Source organism: Clinocottus analis, unplaced genomic scaffold (assembly GCF_023055335.1).
Source record: "Clinocottus analis isolate CAN_PGR_092001 unplaced genomic scaffold, fCliAna1.0.p SCAF_12, whole genome shotgun sequence".
NCBI lineage: Eukaryota > Metazoa > Chordata > Actinopteri > Perciformes > Cottidae > Clinocottus > Clinocottus analis.
Genome location: NW_027175843.1, coordinates 6,180,949 through 6,200,589, shown reverse-complemented (window position 1 = coordinate 6,200,589; position 19,641 = coordinate 6,180,949). Strand labels below are relative to the sequence as shown.

At 40.9% G+C, this 19,641-nt stretch overlaps 1 protein-coding gene across 2 annotated transcripts in view; it reads right to left on the bottom strand.

Annotated features, from left to right (window-relative positions):
• The window catches only part of LOC137783346 (inactive dipeptidyl peptidase 10-like), a 104,317-nt gene that overhangs the window by 31,657 nt on the left and 53,019 nt on the right, over window positions 1–19,641 (bottom strand). For both annotated transcript variants that reach the window (XR_011077323.1, XM_068573217.1), the window contains exons 2-5: window positions 16,003–16,114; window positions 15,512–15,607; window positions 9,311–9,405; window positions 8,865–8,939 (exon numbers count right to left, since the gene is read on the bottom strand). Coding sequence is in view for 1 of the 2 variants with exons in the window: in XM_068573217.1 (XP_068429318.1) it covers window positions 8,865–8,939; window positions 9,311–9,405; window positions 15,512–15,607; window positions 16,003–16,114 (378 nt within the window). In the remaining variant the exon portion in view is untranslated. The remainder of the gene's footprint in view (window positions 1–8,864; window positions 8,940–9,310; window positions 9,406–15,511; window positions 15,608–16,002; window positions 16,115–19,641) is intronic.

The window sequence follows — 19,641 nt, the reverse complement described above, 5'->3', positions numbered from 1 at the left end:
TCATTATGGTAATAATAATCAGCACCTTATCATAACCATCTGATGCATTCTCAGCTTGAGGGTTCATGTCAGCTGATTTTAAAATGCTGAAAGGAACAGTATCAGAAGTATGTTTCCCTGTAATCACAACTCCCTTTGTGATATCTTTTAATAAATCCCCTCTCCCTACAGGTGGTTCGTGGCTAGCAAGTGCCCTCTCCACACCCCAACATTAATGAGTTTCCCGGGATTGTATACTCAGCCTGCTTCTATCTTTAGACCTACACCTTAGAGGCCGAGGCCCTTATCGCTCCTGCATGATTGCATCACATAGCTCAGCTTTACGGGATTAACACAAAGGACACAAAGAGTTACTGATGCATGTGATTATGTTGTATAATATGTTGGAATACAGCTGCAGTGCTGTAGTAAGCAAATGAAAATATTATCGAAGAAAAATGAAAGAGCTGAAAGGAAAATGTTGTCAAATTCTACATCAAAAATGCACATGCATCTTTTGTGGCCACATTCTTGAAGTAGTATTGAGCCTTGAAAGTCAGAAGACAGCCAGCAGGATTTTCTTCCATTGAATGAGTTTTTAAGACTACCTGTCCAAATCCGTCTTGTCTTATCCAGATTGATTTTGGAAAGGTTGAATAGTGAAAAATCCCATGCTACAGCAAGGTCTCAGTCCAGCTGATTGGCTGCTTTGATCAGATTTCAAAGTGTGGAGGTGCTGAGCAAAATCCAAGCTGCTTCTACCAGAGCGCTGTGGAGGGAACATGATGGACAACATGGTGGACGCCATGGAGGACAACAAGGAGGACAACAAGGTGGAAAACACGGTGGACAACACGGAGGACGACATGGAGAACAACATGGTGGACAACACGGAGGAGAACATGGTGGACAACATGGAGAACAACATGATGGACAACATGGTGGACAACATGGTGGACAACATAGAGAACAAGGTGAAAAACATGGTGGACAACACAGAGGACGACATGGAGAACAACATGGTGGACAACATGGAGGAGAACATGGTGGACAACATGGAGGACAACATGGTGGACAACATGGTGGACAACATGGAGGAGAACATGGTGGACAACATGGTGGACAACATGGTGGACAACATGGAGGAGAACATGGTGGACAACATGGTGGACAACATGATGGACAACATGGAGGAGAACATGGTGGACAACATGGTGCAAAGTGCGCTGTAAGGTTGGGATGTGTGGTCAAACAAACACAGGACACACACCAAGGAGGATGAGTTTACACTATTGTCCATTGTAGACCTACATTGTTACATTCACAGAAATACAAATATATTTACTGAATAAATACATTTATGTAAATAAATATTGTAAATAACTTAACTCTTTTCATCTTAATAAATGAGTAGGTATAAAGCAAAGCAATTTGTTCTCATTAGGAAATTACAAAAATGTGCCGTACTGTGTGTATGAAAAATTGCTTCATAAGTATCTGGAATATATCCAAAGGGTAAACTAATTCAATGTCAGATGTGTAATATATTACGCAGCTAAGTACTATCCATCCAAATACTGTCTCTATAAATGCTGCTAAATGACCTTCTGTGGCCTTTTGGAGGTGGTTGTTTACATTTCAACATATTACAGCTTGAAAAAAGTACGAATTGTATTTGAGGAAGATGTCAAGATGTAAAATGTCTTTCTGCACTCCGCACTTGTTGATTTATTATTTCAATATTGCTGAGGAATGGTAACACCGGCTGTGTCCAACACTTTGGTCCAAACTGAAACATCCCAACAACTATCGGATGAAACTGCAATGACAGTTTATGCATATATTTATGGTCCTTTAGTGCCACCAGCAGGATAACACTTGTGGTTTTAAGTGAAACGTCTCAACAACATTCAGACAGATGGTCATGAACGTAGGCTGATTAGTAATAACTTCCCAGACTTTCATCTCACGCCACCATGAGGTCAAAATGAACTTTTTCCAATACATTTTCTTTCAGGGAAATGGTTCAACTTTAAAACGCCACAGGCACAATACATTGGAATGTACAAGTAGGTGTATTTGTAATCATTTGCTCCATGTGCAGTGCCAGTTGGGAACAGGCCGATTGCTTGGCTACTAAACATCTTCGCTCCCGACGGCGTGCTCCTTGGGGTCTTGAGCACTCCTGCCATCCAGCCCAGTACAGCCAAAGCATGGACTAGTGGGTCTATTACACACTTTGATGCAATGTCGGGTTGCACATTGTTACATGCCAGCAGTCCAGCAACACGTGTCAATCTCCGCTTCTAATAAACTTCCAAAGTTACTTAGTTAGGTTTCGGCAACAAAACTACGTGTTTAGGCTTCGGAAAAAAAGCTCGTCGTTGAGGTCGGACAGGTTCTCCTGACTTCTGCTGTCTTTTACCTCCTAGTTCATGACTACGTGGATAACCAAGAATATGATTTAGTGGGATATCAACACTATTTTTGTAGGTTTAGCTACAAATGCTGGTTAAGAACAGCCTGAAATAACACACTATTAATATGTATCTATATATCCTGTAGCTCTAAAGAGCTCACACTCTATTATACTCTTCCTTGGGTCCTCAACAAATCATCTGCCTGGTGAAAAGTGGATCGGATGAACGGGTGTTGAGAAAATCAAAAGGACAGACATATGGAACGAGCCTCGCTCCATTATAGTTGGATAGGAGAAGTAATTTACTAGTTTGTATTGTCCATTGAACGTTTTGAAATTGGCTCCCTCCCTTCAAAATGCTGCCTCGTATCATTCATTGCAGTCATTTGAATTATATCTGCCTGAGTAACATAGATAAAAAACTATTCCACCTCTGTACCAGAATCTGCTCACGACAATAGAAAATGCTGAAATAGTGAAATGAAAAGTGCTGTGGATCAGCAGTTGAGCAGCCGCCCATACAGAGCTGATCGGCCTGATTATCGCGTCTGAGCGCATTCCCTCAACACACAAACAATCCTGCATCTCCATCTCCACTGGGTAAACACCATGTTAAATGCTGAAGCAGACCAGCAGTTGTTGGGCCACAAGTGTTAATATTTGTTTTGTGCTATTGGCATTTTAGAAGAAGACATGCTGGGACTGACAGGGGCTCAGAGTGCTAATTTGTAGCTCAATGACGCCGCCATTGAGGTGTGATTTATTCATGTTTGGCCAACCAATGAATCACAAATGAAAGGCTATACATTAATGTTAATTTATTTACTTTTTTTTTATCACTGTGGGACATATTAAACTTGTTATAGCTAAAATGGGAACACGACAACAATGATTTATACTGTATTCTACTGCTGTATGTTCTGTCAGAAATACACTGACAGAGGAGGAATAAGCAAGCTTATTATTTTATGCAGACCACATTTTTCTCCTTTTTTCAGAACATGTTTCTAATGTTTCCTCATTATGTACATTTGTCCACTTAACATCTACTTCTGCACCTGCTGGTTGAATTAATTTCCTTTATAACCACCGCAAATGACAATATGTCAACATTACATGCAATTAGGTAACTTGTTGGCTTTCTACAGCAGCCTCATTAAGTCAAAGGGTAACTTTGATATTTGTTAACCTGTGTTTTTCTGTCTCAGTAACTAATGGTAACAAATTGGTCCGGTGTTGAGGGAGAACGCTTAAAGACTGCACACGCTCACATGCTGCAATGTAATCATATCCGGGCTATTTGGCAACGCCGATGTACGTCCACTTAAAATGTTTATTGCCACAAAAGAGATAATGTAAAAGTTTCACTCAAGGAAAGGTCTTGATTTGAAACCTGACGAGGTGAAGAGTTTGTTGTGTTGGAGCACTGAAAGCGTGGGTTAGTGTTGTGGGGATTGTGACCATGTTGATGAGGTCTTTGAGTTGAATGGCCGTGTGTATTTGCATATGGGGATGAAGTGCTACTCCTGCCAGTTCAAGATGAAGAGAGAGAGAGCTGCAAGGCCACAAAGCTTGGAGAGACTGGTGTTGTTGCTGTGTGTGATGTGACCCCTGCACCACAGAGGAAGCATGCTGTAAATAGTGGGACTTATTGCTGCCTGATATTCAATCACCTTGAGCCAGAAACACAATAACAAACAGTTCAGTACATTTGGTCTTGCAGCACCTTCCACATTACTCTGTATTGTCTGTATTGGTCGTAACAAAAATGGGAAAATAGATTTAAAAAATCTTATTTTAAAGTTATAATATGCAACAATTTCCTGAGATACATAGTATAAACTGATACAAAGTAATTCCTTTCAATCATCACTTATGACCCTCGAGAAGTAGCCTTTTTATAAGAACCATTTATTATATCATCGTGATGCCACCTATTGGTTTTGGGCCTGTCATTTTGAAACCTCAAGTATGACAATTTCGTCGTTGCCATCTTGGATTTTTGCAACCAATAAACACAAGTTACCATATTTGAAAGACAAAGAAGTGACATAGTGAAGCCGTATACGGCTCTGACAGCGGCAGCGACCTGTACATATTTATTTTTAAAGCATATCTTGCTTTATGATCTGTTTGACTCTAAATGACCATCATTTATTAAAAGAACATCTTGCTGTATTAAAAAAGACTGAAAACTAGAGATTGAGATGTAAATGCATGTTTACAATGTTTACTCAGGGAATAAATCAAGAGAGAAGTAGAGTATTTTCCTCATAGTCTTCTATACAACCAGAGGACTTGACCCATGCAGGCTGTTAAAGATAATGCAAGTTTTTAATACACTTCCACATTGGCTTCACTTGGCAGAAGCAGATGTTGCTGATTGGTATCCTTATAGATCCGCTCCTCGGTCTGTATGTTCTCTTTACTTTTTATTTTTGCCGAGTTCGGGAACTCTTCCGAGTGTCAGTAAGGCGCATGTGGACTCCACGTGATGTCAGCAATAAGCAAGGTGTGTCTCATTCCCTTACACAGCAGCAGGTCACGGTACCGAGGCCAACGGACCCATCAGGCCTGACGGGCAGAGAGGAAGTGCCTCGGGCTGCATTCATGCAGAATCCGTCATCTTCCCGCTGATTTGTGAGCAGATGTGGGTTTGCTTATTTCTGCTGCAGAACATATCCGCTGTGACTTCTGTGAATCTTTCGTTCCAATGTGCACATGATGATGACAAAGACTTGACACAGTCAAAGTTGAGCTGCGAGGTCCGCAAGAGGGAACAGGAAGCTCATTGCTCGTGACTGCATGTCTCTGTGTTTTCAGTTCAAACTGAAGAGATTATCTCATTCTACCATGCCTTGAATTTAGATGTCTGAGCTGAGGAACGAGGACTCTTTAGGATCTCGTTTCACTGCTAAAGGACTTCAAGTATCAACTCGCTATGGGGGAAATGTTTTGGAAATCACTGGGAATTTGATTTACATACTAAACTCTAGAGAAAACTATAATAATCTCATCTGTGTATTGCCCAACTGGCTACATAATGTTATATTGTAGGAGGTCAAAATAGGACTTATTTTACCATTTAAAAAAAAGTATTTATGACCTTACTTTTGTGTAACATGTTTGTGAGGAAATGGTTTTATAATTGTTGCCTATATTCTTCTATGAGGCCTTTTGCGCCTATGTGCAAATGGTTCCGTAATTATTTTTTTACAATGCTGTATTAACTTTTAATGTCTTAGAGAAATCCTCCATTTTACTAAGCATAAGAACACAGGACTCTGTTGCATGTCCTATAACCTCCCTCTCCTCACTTCTTGCCTGCCTCTTCACCATCTAATTTTCCAGTAAAGACAAACAAAAGACACAATGTAATAATCCTATAGGTTTATTTTCATCTGGTCTAATTATCATGAGACATCATGATTTATCTGTTTGGGATGCGGATGGCTTGAAATAATATAATAAAATAGATTGTATTTGTATCTTTTCAACAGCGTAATCATGCACCTCTGGCATTGTTGTCAGTTTTATTTACTCAAACGCAGCTACATTTTTAGCTGTTCACTCAATCAGGAGAATCAGGTCTGAGTTCCCCCATTGTCTGCCATCTTTCGTACATGTAATGTATTCAGTGTTGCACTGGATTTTTAAACCGACATTAAAAAGGAGGATCCATCACATGCAACATGTTGTTACTGCATGCTGTCATCAGCTATTCAAAGCTCTTTTCTGCAGCTTCTTAATAAATGAAAACACACATCTGTTCCGCTTGATGCTCGCACGTTTCATTTCAGAAGGAGAGTGCTTCCGAAGGGTGTGCACATGTGCACAAAAATCATGCTCGATTGCCAAAGCCATGAAATAATCAGTAAGCAGCAATAATCATCAATGTTGCACATGGCTCATTAAAGTGAATCAGTCTTTGGAGGCCATTGGATGATTCACAATGAGATACAATGACAGATGGCACTGGGAATGAACACAAAGAAACCTGTTCAATTGAATCCAATTCAACAGCGAACATTATGACGATTTTCTCATTACTTTCTCTTCTTTTTACATTTCAATAAGCAAAACAAAGTGCTCATTTATAAGATGTGTTGATGTCAGTGCTGTGAATATGAAGTTACTGTCAATGTCATGTTAAATTGAATTATTGTTCATTGGCCTTAGAGTGTCTAAACTGACAATCATCATTATTGTAATTAATAGTACAATTGTAACAATAATAATCTGAATATAATCATACTAATGATGATGATGCTAATCCTAATACTAACCACAAAACATAAGCATCTTTTTATGAATTATTTTAGATTGTGTCCATTACATTGGTCTGGTTAAATATTCAATCCCATTACGCACATCGACCCTATAGTAAATACAGATTAAGACGGTTACGGGCTAATGTCAGATTAACTCACGTGAGCGATCAGCTGATGCATCAGCAATCACATTAACTGCTCAACAAGCTTCACACACACAGGAAACAAAGCGATGATCCCTGTTTGGCACTAAAGGGTTATGGATCAAATGGCTTTTTGCACCAGAACTAATTATTCAATGGCTGTAAACTGGCAAAATGAATGAGCATAATATGAAACATGCAGCTGTTGGTTAACACACCACGCATGTGTCATTTAGAAACCATTTACAAGGGTTTAATGAAGTATAGTAGCTCGGGTGTATTTGTGGACTTTTACTAATCACTCACTGATTCATGTGCGCTGTATGCACCCAGCAAGCCAAACCTGCAGTCAAAAATATGTTTTTTTCCTCTCCCACATTTGCAAACGGGGGAAGAAGTAACGGTCTAAATCAGTCAACGCGATCAGCACTTGCTCTGCTTCAACTACTTCCGGCAGCGGCTGTTTTCTTCCAGCTTCTCCTCGCGGAAACTTTCTCCCTTCCTGCTGTCGCACACAGCTGCACTCCCAGCGCTCCACTCGTACCCTGCCCCTCCAGCCCAGCCAAGCCTCATGGGTAAGATTCTGCTGGCTTATGAGACAAGCTGGCCACAGACAGAAAATAACTCCACTGCATCTCAGTGTCTTAGATGGAGTCGGGGCCACTCCAAGGCCAAGTGCACTAGACAACAGACGTTTCATTTAGTCATCATGTACTTTTCATAATCTGTGTATTGGCAGGGCATCACCCGGGCTGGTTATCAGTAGACTATACTCAAACATATGTCTAAGTGGACTTTTATGAAGGCATCTCCAGTAAGACATATGTCGACAGAAATCTACGGGGATCGATACAATTTAAACAACCAGCAACCGACACATTATTTAATAAGAATATATGAAAGCTGATATTATATTCAATGAGTATGACTGTCAGCATATACAGGGCATGGTGGTGGGAACACGGTACTACTTCTTTGTACTTCAATATTTTCCTTGTCTTAAAATCCAAAAAAAACGACCAAAAACAATTTAATCCAGCTCACAATTCTGAGAGTATTTTACTTTTAGATGCAATGTGTATTGTATCTTGTCAGCTCCATTTGCAACATCAACAAGGAGAAAACCACTTGAGAAAGGTAACAACATGCATATATGTACCATACCATGACGATCACCACAAACAATCTATTCAAGACGTCTGATCGGCAAATGTTAGTAGTGCTTCAAGCCAAAGGACTCCATTGCTGTCCAATATATATATATATATATATATATATATATATATATATATATATATATATATATATATATATATATATATATACATACATTCGCTAGTATGTATTTGTATGATAAACAAAAAGTTACTCCTTGTGATCTCCTACGACAGTCGGAACTCCCACATACTGATGAGACACCTTTTTAGAAAAGTTAGGACTTTGAATCCGAAGCCACAACATATTGGGAAGGTGTTTTAGTACAAAAAAAACGTGTCAATCGGTTCAAACATAGAAAAGTTACTTGTTCTATGGGAAAACATTGTTGGATTTTTGCGTGCTACGTCTTTAAATCTTCAGTAGCTTCTGCTGGTGCTCTACGACCCAGATGCAGAAACATGGGCCCTTCAGGGAAGGTTTGTATTTTATCTAATGACAAGTATTGGGTTATTTTGTGTGCGCCGACGATCAGTCTGCCAGTGCAGAACCGGCTTATGCAACAGAACTACTTGGTTAGAATCAGGAAAAGATTTTGGTTTGTGTTTAAATGATCATGTTTAAAATGTGTTTGCTAGCTGCGTAACTTATGGTGTGTCCTGGCCCGGGCATTCTCACAAATGAAACATGTCAATGCCTCCTTATATTTCCAAAGCTGGTACCCTCTAGCTGGGTCAGCGTTGGCTTGAGCTCACTGACTCTGTGGAGATGGGTTCCTTATGTGCGTGTTGCCACATGTCCATTTCAGTTCATGAACTGTAAACCTCCAACACCGCCCCGAGCTAAACACTCGTGCCAGTAAAAATATATGCAAGCAGAATATTAAGAGGTTCTCACCGGCTTGACATCATATCCCAGAAGAACGTAGTTCAGATCTGGAGAAACTGCAAACTTTGACGCCTTAAAAGTTGCCTGTGGGAAGAATAAGAGATGGATGAGATTTCTTAAAACTGAGAATTCTTGGGAGACGCACACAAATGCAACCCAGACATCGCTCTCCCAAACCCGGATTGTCGTAAAAATTTACAGTGAAAGTTAAGTTGACCTCAGCAGGGTCGAAAAGCTGGGTTGCCATAGTAACAATGAGACAGGATGCTCTCAAACAGTAGAAAGCAGAAAATACAATTTTACATACAGGACAAAATGTGGGACAATGGTTATCTAATATGTAATATATATATATATATATATATATATATATATATATATATATATATATATATATATATATATATATATATATATATATAACCTTTTTAACAAAACCCAACATTAACACTTACAAATGTTGTGTTCTTCAGCAGCAGCTCTGTCTCGTTGCTTTGCGTGCTGACTTTCAAAATGTCTCCATCCCAGCTTCGAAAGATGATCTCCTCATCTGAAAGGGTAAACAGGCTTTTAGTACTGCGGGTCCTTTCATCATCTTTTTTGCAATGTTCCAAACAGGGTTACAGCATTTTAATCAGCATTGGTGTTGATAAATTGGCTGTAGACCACGAAACCACTGATTTGTGGTGGACGACAGCATTCACAATGTTAAAATCCATTATTATGTGATTATTGTTTTTGTCTAAATGAGTAAAACGTCATGTTTTTTTTTTCTAAATGGTTCAGTTTGCCGAAAAACTGAGATTTGTCCACAAAAGAGGCGACCGTGAGGCCGTCTCCACAATAGATAAGCAGTCTTGACTGCGTTCACCTCCATTAACTTGAAGCGATTCACAATAGTGCATGTGTTGCCGTGGCAACCCCGGCCACATGGATTTGCTGTCATGCCGTGCTCAAAAGTTTGCATTATTTACGAGGCCACTTGATGCGATTTGCATACAATCGAAAAGCCCAATCCACTGCGAGCGTCTGGACCTCCATGTCAGACCAAAGAATAAACAATGATGTGCTTTAACTTAACAGCTGATGTCTGAAGTCAACTCAATACATCACGTTTAGCTCAGGATAGATGTTTAGATCCCGCTTAAGGTTGATTGTGGTTGAAGAGTCCAGCAGTGAACATTCAAAAGACAAATCTGCCATCCAAACGCTGCACGCGTCACCAGACACGACGCTTTTAGATGGTTCTCCAAAACTCTGGAACGCGTTCAATAACATCCTTAAATGGTTATTAAAATGTTTCACAGCATATGGTACATTCATGGTTAAACCCTCTGACTTTGCCCATCCCCTGACCTCAGTCCGGCGCCATCAGCACGTTGACGTTGGAGTTTTGAAGTGAAACATTTCGACATCTTTTGGATGGTTTGGCATCTGGTGCTCTCACCAGGCCTCCCTCAGGATGGACCGTAACCTCGTTCACGGTCCCTTAACTTTTCATTGAGCGCCATCATCTGGCGGAAATGTTAACCCACTTAGCACACTGCTAAATATCAATACGCTTACTTTGGTATTGTTGGCACGTGTTAGCATGCTGAGACTAGCATTTGGCTTAACGCACTGTTTTGCCTAAAATCAGTCCCATGGAACCTGGGACTAAGACGAGCCTATTTATGTTAATCTTTTCATAATATATCTGTGCAAGGCAACCATAAGTGTGGTTATTAAGTCTGGGATGGTAAAGATTGTGGTCATGGCAGACTATGGAAAAGTATACGAGACAACGCAGTTAAGATTAGCGCAGAGGAAAAATTCTCATTAACTTTTGTGTTGAATGCTAATGTCTGTGTTATACTGTTGTGATGGCCTGAGGGAGAGCATGACCGGCCCCTTCCTGTTCAACTTGGACTGAACCACTCATGTCTTGTCTGGCTCCACTCGACTTGGACTGAACCACTGTTGTATGACTCCTTTCTGCCGAGGGACATACAAAAACTCTTGATTTTGCATATGAATTGTGTTGGTCACCACATTGTCTTATCGTCATACCCCAGTGATGTGAGATTGAAAAAGTCTGCACATTAACCTTTTCTCGTCTGTCCAAGTCAAGATTGTGCCTTCACTTTGAAAAGTCCATGTTCTTTTATAAGTTAAGCTTCTTTGTTTGTATGAGTAGACATATTTAATCCCGTCATGAATGTAAGTATTGATCCTTTGTCCTTATGCGTATAAATCCCTGGTAAGGTTGCACTCGCCACTGATTTCCTCGGCAGTGGCTTGATTTTGATCATTTTAAGGAAAATGCTTAAATATACAAAGACAAATGTCTCTATGTAAGTCTCCCTTTATTTGATCAACTTCCACAACAATTAGGAAAAGTAGCTTGATAATATCGTGATAACAGTTCCACCAGCTTATTTTTCATTACTTTTAGAGTTGCGACACAGAGGAGAGCGCTACTGAGTTGTTGCACCAAAATCTTGTGCTCTAATAGCAACATGTACATCATACTTTGGGATATTGGGAATAATCTCTGCAGGAAAACAGGAATTCCTCTGTTGATCATATTGATAGCCTCCATCTAATATTCTTGGGAGGGATTGAAATTGAATCTGAAAACAACGCGTGAGAAAATGATTAGAGCGCTAGATGCCGGGGATGCCCCTGAGAGAAGAGTGTAAGACAAGAGAGAAGAAAACAACAATAATGAAGACTCATTTAGGAGGATCTGTCTCAGGCAGCTGGGCTCACCGAGATTACACTTCAACTTCCAACAGTGGAAACAAAGACAGAAGTGTCTGCAATCACTCCATCGTAATCCCTAACCAACACTACAGTCCAGAGAGGCCGGAATTCCATTAATGCATTTGACAGGTCTAAATCATTTCAGCGTCCCCATCTCATGTAAATGTCAATGAATAAGCTCTGAGGCGTCAATCTCAGACAAGAGGACTGTAGACTCGCAAACACTCAAAACACTTGAGAGTATAATGACAGGAACATGAATATGATAGGCAGATGGATTGCTTGTTTTCAACAAGGAAGGGAATCTTTAAAAGGGTTCTTGTCATTTAGAAACTATACCCACAGTGAAGCAATCCACTGTCTCTCTGCATATTGGATATGCAGGGCATGTATGAAATCGATGGTGGTATAAAACATCTCACAGCAAATGTAATTGAAAAACGGGGCTACTGTCCTCCTGCGTTGACAACAGTTCCATCTATAAACCCTCTGAGGATAAAGGTGACACGCAATCTCAGCTGTGATTAAAAGTGTCCCAGCTATCAGATGGTTCGCCACTTGTTTTGTAATGCCAAGAATTAAAGGAAATCCCTTGTTAGCCCGCTGATGGTGCTCTTCCACGACTGATGGCAGGTGGGACGAAGAACATTGTTTTATGTTTTATTTAACCGTTTTGAAGCCTTGAGTCAGCAGTTTTCATCAGTTTTGCAATGAACCTTTATGAACGGAAACTTCCAGACCGGAGTACGCTGTGGTAGTGACCTGTCAATCACAAGGTACCCCCGCCCTGAAGCATATACCTGCTTTATGGTCTATTTGGCTCTAAATGGACAAATCAATAATTTTAAGTTCAAGGCAATAAGTGGACATTTTACCTTCATGTCAAAAACTACCATCTCGTTTCAAAATCTGACTGCTGGGAGGTTTGGAGGCCAAGAATCGCTCAGCACCTGGCCGAGTACTGCTGAGTCATCAGATTAAACAATAGCCCTGTCAACAGCCTGCTGATGCAATATGATTATTTTGGGCTTTAGGGCAATGCAAGTTTGGCTTGTTGCACTTTTGTGATCCAAACAGACTGAGCGAGCCTCGGCTGGATGCCTGAGGCCTGTTTAACATGGGGAGGCGACCAAAAACACTGGCAGATACTTTACTGGCATGACATAATTAATATTAAGTAAAAAGAATAGCTTTGTGTTTACTGTTTGTGATTCCAATTTCACCCTTTATGGGAGAAAATGCATCATGTTGTACTTGAAAAAAGACACATCTGAACAAATGTAAACCACAATATTGTCAGACTTATTTTTTTTTAAAACAAATGAATACTAATCTGGCAGTAGAGTGAAGCCAGTGACCGTTTTGAAACAGATCACTTGTATAGGACTGAGTGTCTACATGATGTTTTCTACACTCCTATAGCTAATTTGAGGCAGTACAAAATAAGCCAGTAGAGAGACACACTATGACTTGCTTTTACTAAAGCTACAGTTTATGATACTTTTCAAGTCTTGTGAATTCAGCTGCCTTATTATTGAGATATTACAGTGGTGCATCATGGTTGTCCGTCATTGTATAATAGCTGCCCTGCACGCTCCATTTGTCTGTCCCTGAACTGGCGCTAGTGTGATTTAGAGAAGCTTTAAGTTGCTCCACATGACATTCAAGGCAATAAGCATTGACTCCACACAGCTCTCAACATGGCGACGGCTGAACCGAGTCCCACTGGCTGGTTTTACCTGGAGGGCGGGGTGTCACACTTCTGCTTCGGTTGGTACAACGTTATCAGCTGTAAATGCTGTATCAGCGCATACAATGATTGGACGGCCTCAGTATCGAGGACAGACGCGTGTTTCTTTTTGTCAGTGCATTTCATTCATTTTTTGCTGTCAGGATGTCATTTTTTAACAAAAAAATATCAAACATGTTTTTCAAGGTAGATAACCAACCTTTCCTAAGAAGTAATACGCCACCCAGACAATGACCATGTCAATACTCACCCTGTGTTATCTTGAACTCTTAAGTAAAAAACAGTTTTACTGACTTGCCTCCAATAAGAGAACGCAGATTTAAAAAAATGTAGAACGTTCTTAGTGAATTGAGTGTGTGTGTGTGTGTGTGTGTGTGTGTGTGTGTGTGTGTGTGTGTGTGTGTGTGTGTGTGTGTGTGTGTGTGTTTTGCTGGTAAACGCGATTTGATTCATCAAGACTTTTGTCCTTTTTTTTTCTTGTTCTTCATTCTTCGAGGAGGCACGCGAGGGGAGAACATTTTCTTGAGAGTAACTAATATCCAGTAGATTGGAGGTGTACTTTTTTCCGCTGCTCATCAAATACTAATCAATTTACCAGAATCAAACTGCAAAGAATCAACAACTATTTGCTCACCGATTACAATGATGACAGAAACACAGCAAACTGCCACCCAGGTTGTTTTCTCCGCTGAAATGAATCCTTTCAAGAACTGCACATCAAAGGAGATGCAGATTTGTTTCGGGAAACCAGTAAAAACACGAAGAAAGCTTTTGGAAGGTTTCAGGCGGACTTGTTTTTCTCCAGAGACATGAAGATGTGAGAGAGCATTCGAGGGCAGTACATGTGCAAGGTCGGGCGTTCAGAAGAGGAAGACTGAGCGTGACTGAGAGGAGCAGCGTCTGCACAGTCAGTCCTCACAGCACCAAACTAAGAGCTGAGCCCGCACCATTCAGCAGAGAGACAAAGAAGAAGAAGAGCACCATTCCATCTGAAGGGAAAGAGTCTTGCGGATGAGCTTCCTGAGACAACAGATAGTGATCACACGTGTCTGGGTTTCGTTTCCAATCTTTGAGTCTGACCCCAGTCTGGAAACACACTGATGAGACAGCTCTCTGCACTCAGTGTGAAGATGGCACATTGTGTTATGCAGGCAAATACATTATATTGTTTTATTGGTTACATACTGCAAAGTTCACTCTAATATCTTTTTTCTCTGAATATGAAATTAAATGTATGTTGGAAGAAAGAATTATGACTATTAGTCATACATTAAAAACCTACCGAAAGCTTGTTTTGTTGTTTAATACAGCTGACTCGGCAGTAAAAAAAAAAAATACAATAACAGGCTAAAGCCACGTCTGAAGAGTAGAGCAGCACGTTGCATTTGTTTTCTTCCAAAATATTGCATCTCGCGATGGAGTTTCCGCTTGTCGTGAGTACAGAATGATTTACCTTTTAGATGCTGCTGCAGGACTTGTTAAGGCCAGAGCAATATCGTGGTCTTGTATAAATACAGAAAAAGTTGTGTCAGTTAACCTTTTCTCCAAACCGCGATCTTTCCCTGTTAACTGAAGTGTTTGTGTTGCCTAACAACAGGCAGACCTCTGGATGTGAGCCCTGCATGGTCTCTGGTTTCTCTGGCTTTGTACATCACCCCAAACCAATTCCTGGGACTCTGTTGCTGTACTTACATGTAGCACTTGATTTACTTAAGAAAAAGGCAGCTGTCTCTCAAACAAAAGTTCAAAAAGACCCAAAATCTGAGTGAGACATTCAATTTGAAAGCTTTTGAAGTTCACAGAATTATTTGTAAGTGCAGCTGATGGTCTGTGTTTGTATGTTTGGACACTGAAGGTTAGTCATGTGGAAGAGTGTTTACTCTAACCGCTGGGCGTCTGACTCAGGCCTCTGCTGGAGAATGACTACCACATATTAACAGTAATAAACTACAAGGTCTATTTTAATCATCTTGAAATCAGGAAAATATCATATGTATTAATATAATATAGCTATTACATCCATCTCAATCAGACCTACACATGTTCCCATTCAAAGAAAAACACAAAGCATAATCTGTGGCGTCAGCTTTGAAAGTGGCGTTCAGAATTATCAAGTGTTTCTGAATGTTTTTATGTAATATCTGCTTCGTGACAGACTTACCACTGATCCACTTTGCATCAGGGTCATGTACTTGGAAGTCTCTTTGAAAGAGGTCATCCAATGTCAACTGTGAACCGGAGGGTTTACCACCATCATCTACAGGAGAAGAAGACAACATATTTCCATTACTGTCGATCAGTATTCAGCAATCATCCAACAAAAACAACAACATTCAAGTGTGTTTTGTTAATTATTGAGGTCCTAAATAAAAATCTACAAAGGTTTGAGACGAATCCCAGGGGAAATCTAAACAACAGATATTTGTGTAATTTTACATATGAACGCACACACAAGTAAAATGTAATGTTATGAAGGAACAGGTAAAGGATAAGATAATCTTAGACAAGGACAAGTGGCTCTACTACATCAGGACAAAGCGTCATGTTTCATAAATGACTGGAATATCAAGTTGAATCGTTTAAAAGCAATCCTCCATTAGTTTCTCACTTTTCCGTGGCCCTGACAGTCTCACGGTCTGTGGGGAGCCTCACCTTTTGACAGCAGAACGATGGACAGACCGATGAGAGAAAGCACTGCCACAATAACCAGCAGGGAGATGCCGATGCCCTTCCAGTTCCTTTCTGGTCCAATAGGTCCTAAGTCCTACACAGCAAAGGGAGACACATCGCATCAATCATTCATGTAAATAATGCCAAAATAGCAACACAAAGGAAATAGATTCCTCCACTACGGCATCCTGCTGAAGTGTCCTTGGTCCAGACGCATCACACCGATTGGTGCATTGGTTGAATGAGCTGATGCATAAATCCATGGGGGGACGCGGAGGCACAACTTCCCCCTTTGGGCAGCGATAAAGTATGTGAGACTAAAAGCACCCGCCGTGTTCTGGAAGCAGGAGTTTAAGTCGCTCAAGCAAAACAGCGTTTGTCCCTGAGCTCACCGTTCTGATACGCTAAACAAAAGGAGATACGATGAAAAAAGGCCATACAAAAGAATGTGAGGTATCAGGATATTTAAGCCGACCCATAGCTATATCAGAAGAAAAACTCAATATTGGTACTTAATACTTTTCAGTTTGTGAACTGATTATTGATCACTGTGTAAAAAATGTAGCCGCAACTGATAAACCATTATGTCCACCCTCTGAATAGATTTCACTTCAACTATAATTATTTCATTAAAATCCGCCTCTTTTTAACTATACAGCTATTCAATGTCATTGGTTTGAGCACTTGAAGTTGTTTCTCTTCTACTACCCTCTTTGATCAAAACAAGTAAGCAAAGCGCTTCAGAGACAATACTCTGTGAAATAAAAGGAAAAGCACCACTAAGGTACTGCGCCCTGCTCGACGCCCCTGTGAACTCGTTGTTGAGTTGGTTAGCAGCTGCGAGGACAGCTTCAGGGATCAATACACACATTTACTGCTCATTGATCTCCGACAAAACGTTTCAATCCAGGACAGAAAGCAGAAAACCGGCTCGGCTACAGAATCATGATAATGTTTCAGGAATTACAGAGCGGAGTGGACGGGGGATGATGCACGGCTGAAGAGTTCTATTCTATCCATACAAGCCATTGATTGTGAAGCATGTATGCAATGGACGGTCCCAATCAGTAGCATCCATGTAAGGAACGGACATAGTCATAGGGCGACTGTGACTCAGTGGCGAGCAGGATCGCTTTCGATCACAGGATTGGTGAGTCGATCCGCGGCGCCGCTAGCCCGTGTCTTTGAGCAAGACACTTAACCCTAAAATTATATATATATGCCTTCTGTGTATGAATGGTTGATGATTCTGATGTGGCACCTTGCATGGCTCCTCCCATCAGTGTGTGAATAGGTGTGAATGGGTGAATGATGTCATGTAGTGTTAAAGTGCTTTGAGTGGTCGGAAGACTCGAAAAGCACTGTACAAGTACAGGTCCATGTGACTTCCCTCATTGGTTTGGGTACGACGGTTTTGAAGGGACGAGATTGTCATTTTGGCTGTCACCATCTTGTTTGACTGTTGCCAGGATGTTATTCATTCAACCAGAAGAGCCACAAGAGTAAAACCTACTGCTGAACTAACCAGAATGTTACGATGTGCGTTTGAACGGAATAGACACAGTGGAAGGGTTAAAGTTCTCAGACAAAAACAGGACAACTCCCAGACCATGCTCTGGAAGACCCCTGTCAATCACAAGGTAGCCCCACCCTGAAGCACCCCCTGCTTTACGGTCGGTTTGACTCTAAACGGACCATAATTTACGAAATGAACATCATGCTGTACTGAAGAAGACTTGAAACTAGAGATTGAGACATAAACTCATGTTTACGATGTTTGCTGAGGTAGTAATCCTGACATTAGACATTAGTTGTGTGTTGTTGACACTGGCTTTACTTTCTCAGCGTGTGATGTCCTGCAGACTCACATGCTCAAAAATGAATCTAGAGTCCTACCACAAATAGGTTAGTACATTTGATGAATATGATACGATTATGGAAAATACCACAGAGCAGTGTAAACAGACAGTAAATGAAATGTTTCTCTACTTGCTCCATGAAACTCAGTAAACCTGCGACTGGGAACCAACCCAGAGGCTCGTGGCGTCCTCTCTGTTTTCCCTCTGCAGGACTTGATGAAAGCGTTCACAGTGTGAACGGGACAGATCAAATCTCTGAAGACCAGGCCCATTCCTGGATGCATCTCAAGCTCTTTGTCTCCCTGACATCAATTATGAAGCCGTATTTCATTTGCAGTGACAGAGCGGTGTTATAAATAAATCCATCTCGCTTACATAGCCCCGAGCTACCGAAGACCTGCCTGTGTTTTTATGGGTCTATTTGCTTTCCAAGTCCTTTCATTGGGGGGAGGATTTGATGATAAATATCCTGGTTCTACTCGACCGCTCTCTTCAGCCTCGCAGCTCATCCTTGCAGCTTCTCCATATTAACGTTGTGGATCGCTCACAAGAGAAAAGTCATTTTCCACACCGAAGACTTTTCTTCCCGTCCAGACTCGACATCATGTTGTTTGTGTTGCCTTTTGTGTTCTCCGTCTCGTTTAGCCTCATCAACTAGGGCAACCCTCATTACACATCCGGGAGCATTATTTGCCATTGTGATTTCATTTTCCATAGGCCTCCAATGATACACGGAGCTGACGGGCCGTTATGCTCCTGATAGTGTACATTTCCGCGTGTTGGAATCCGGTGAGTCTCGTCAGCCCCTGCTGTGAAAATGTGCCATGAAGAGCCGTTCAAACGATGCTATGTGTCCATTAAAAACAAACTAAAAACATTTAAATTGCCACTAAAGAAAACCATTAAGCGGTTCTATCGACAATGTGAGCAAATTCTAAATATCCAGCTTCCAAACAAAGTAAAAACTAAAACAACTCTCTTCAATTTAATTTAATTAGCTCCAAATTGGTTCAAGTTAGTTCCCTGAAGATAACTTTCCAACGTGTTAAGAACCTTAAAGAAGTGCACCATTTTGACCATGAAATGCCATGCCCTTTTATTTACTTGCAACAACATAACTTCTACTGAGCTGACCATTCGTGAATAAAATTTAAAAAAAAACCATCCCACTCACATTATATTCAGTTGATACAGAAGCTGCTGTAAGGAGCCTTAAAAAAACTGAATTAATACATTTTTGACACAGAACAAGCTGTACACTAAATAGACTTGTAATCAATCTCATGAAATCGATATGGCGAGCGTGCTTTGGTTTGTTTTGGCTCTCCACCAAATCATTCTCTTGCTGCTCTAAGTGCAGCTGTCAGCAGTGAGGCCGAGCTACAGCGGGGAAGTTGAGCTGAGAGACGGTTCAGGGCGTGGGTTTGGCACAGTCAAGAGAAAACAATAAACAGCGTCGCTCAAACAGTTATTTCTTTAAGTTGACTTCCAGCATCTTGTACACCTGCGCTGAACACATGTTCCCTCGGTCAGTGTCCCCACAGCGCCGCACGCTGAGGCTCGGCGCACCCTGTGGGGTCCGTCACGAACGTCAGCAACAGGGTGCTGTGATTGTCACATTTGAAGTCTTGATGCGTTGGGAGTTGTGTCAATCTCAAAGTGATGATATTGTTTTTCCTCCATCAAACACCAGACCTTTTAAACACTTGTATGGTGTTCATTTTTTTGTTACTCAGCAGGTGTTGTGGGTCTGTTGGACCCG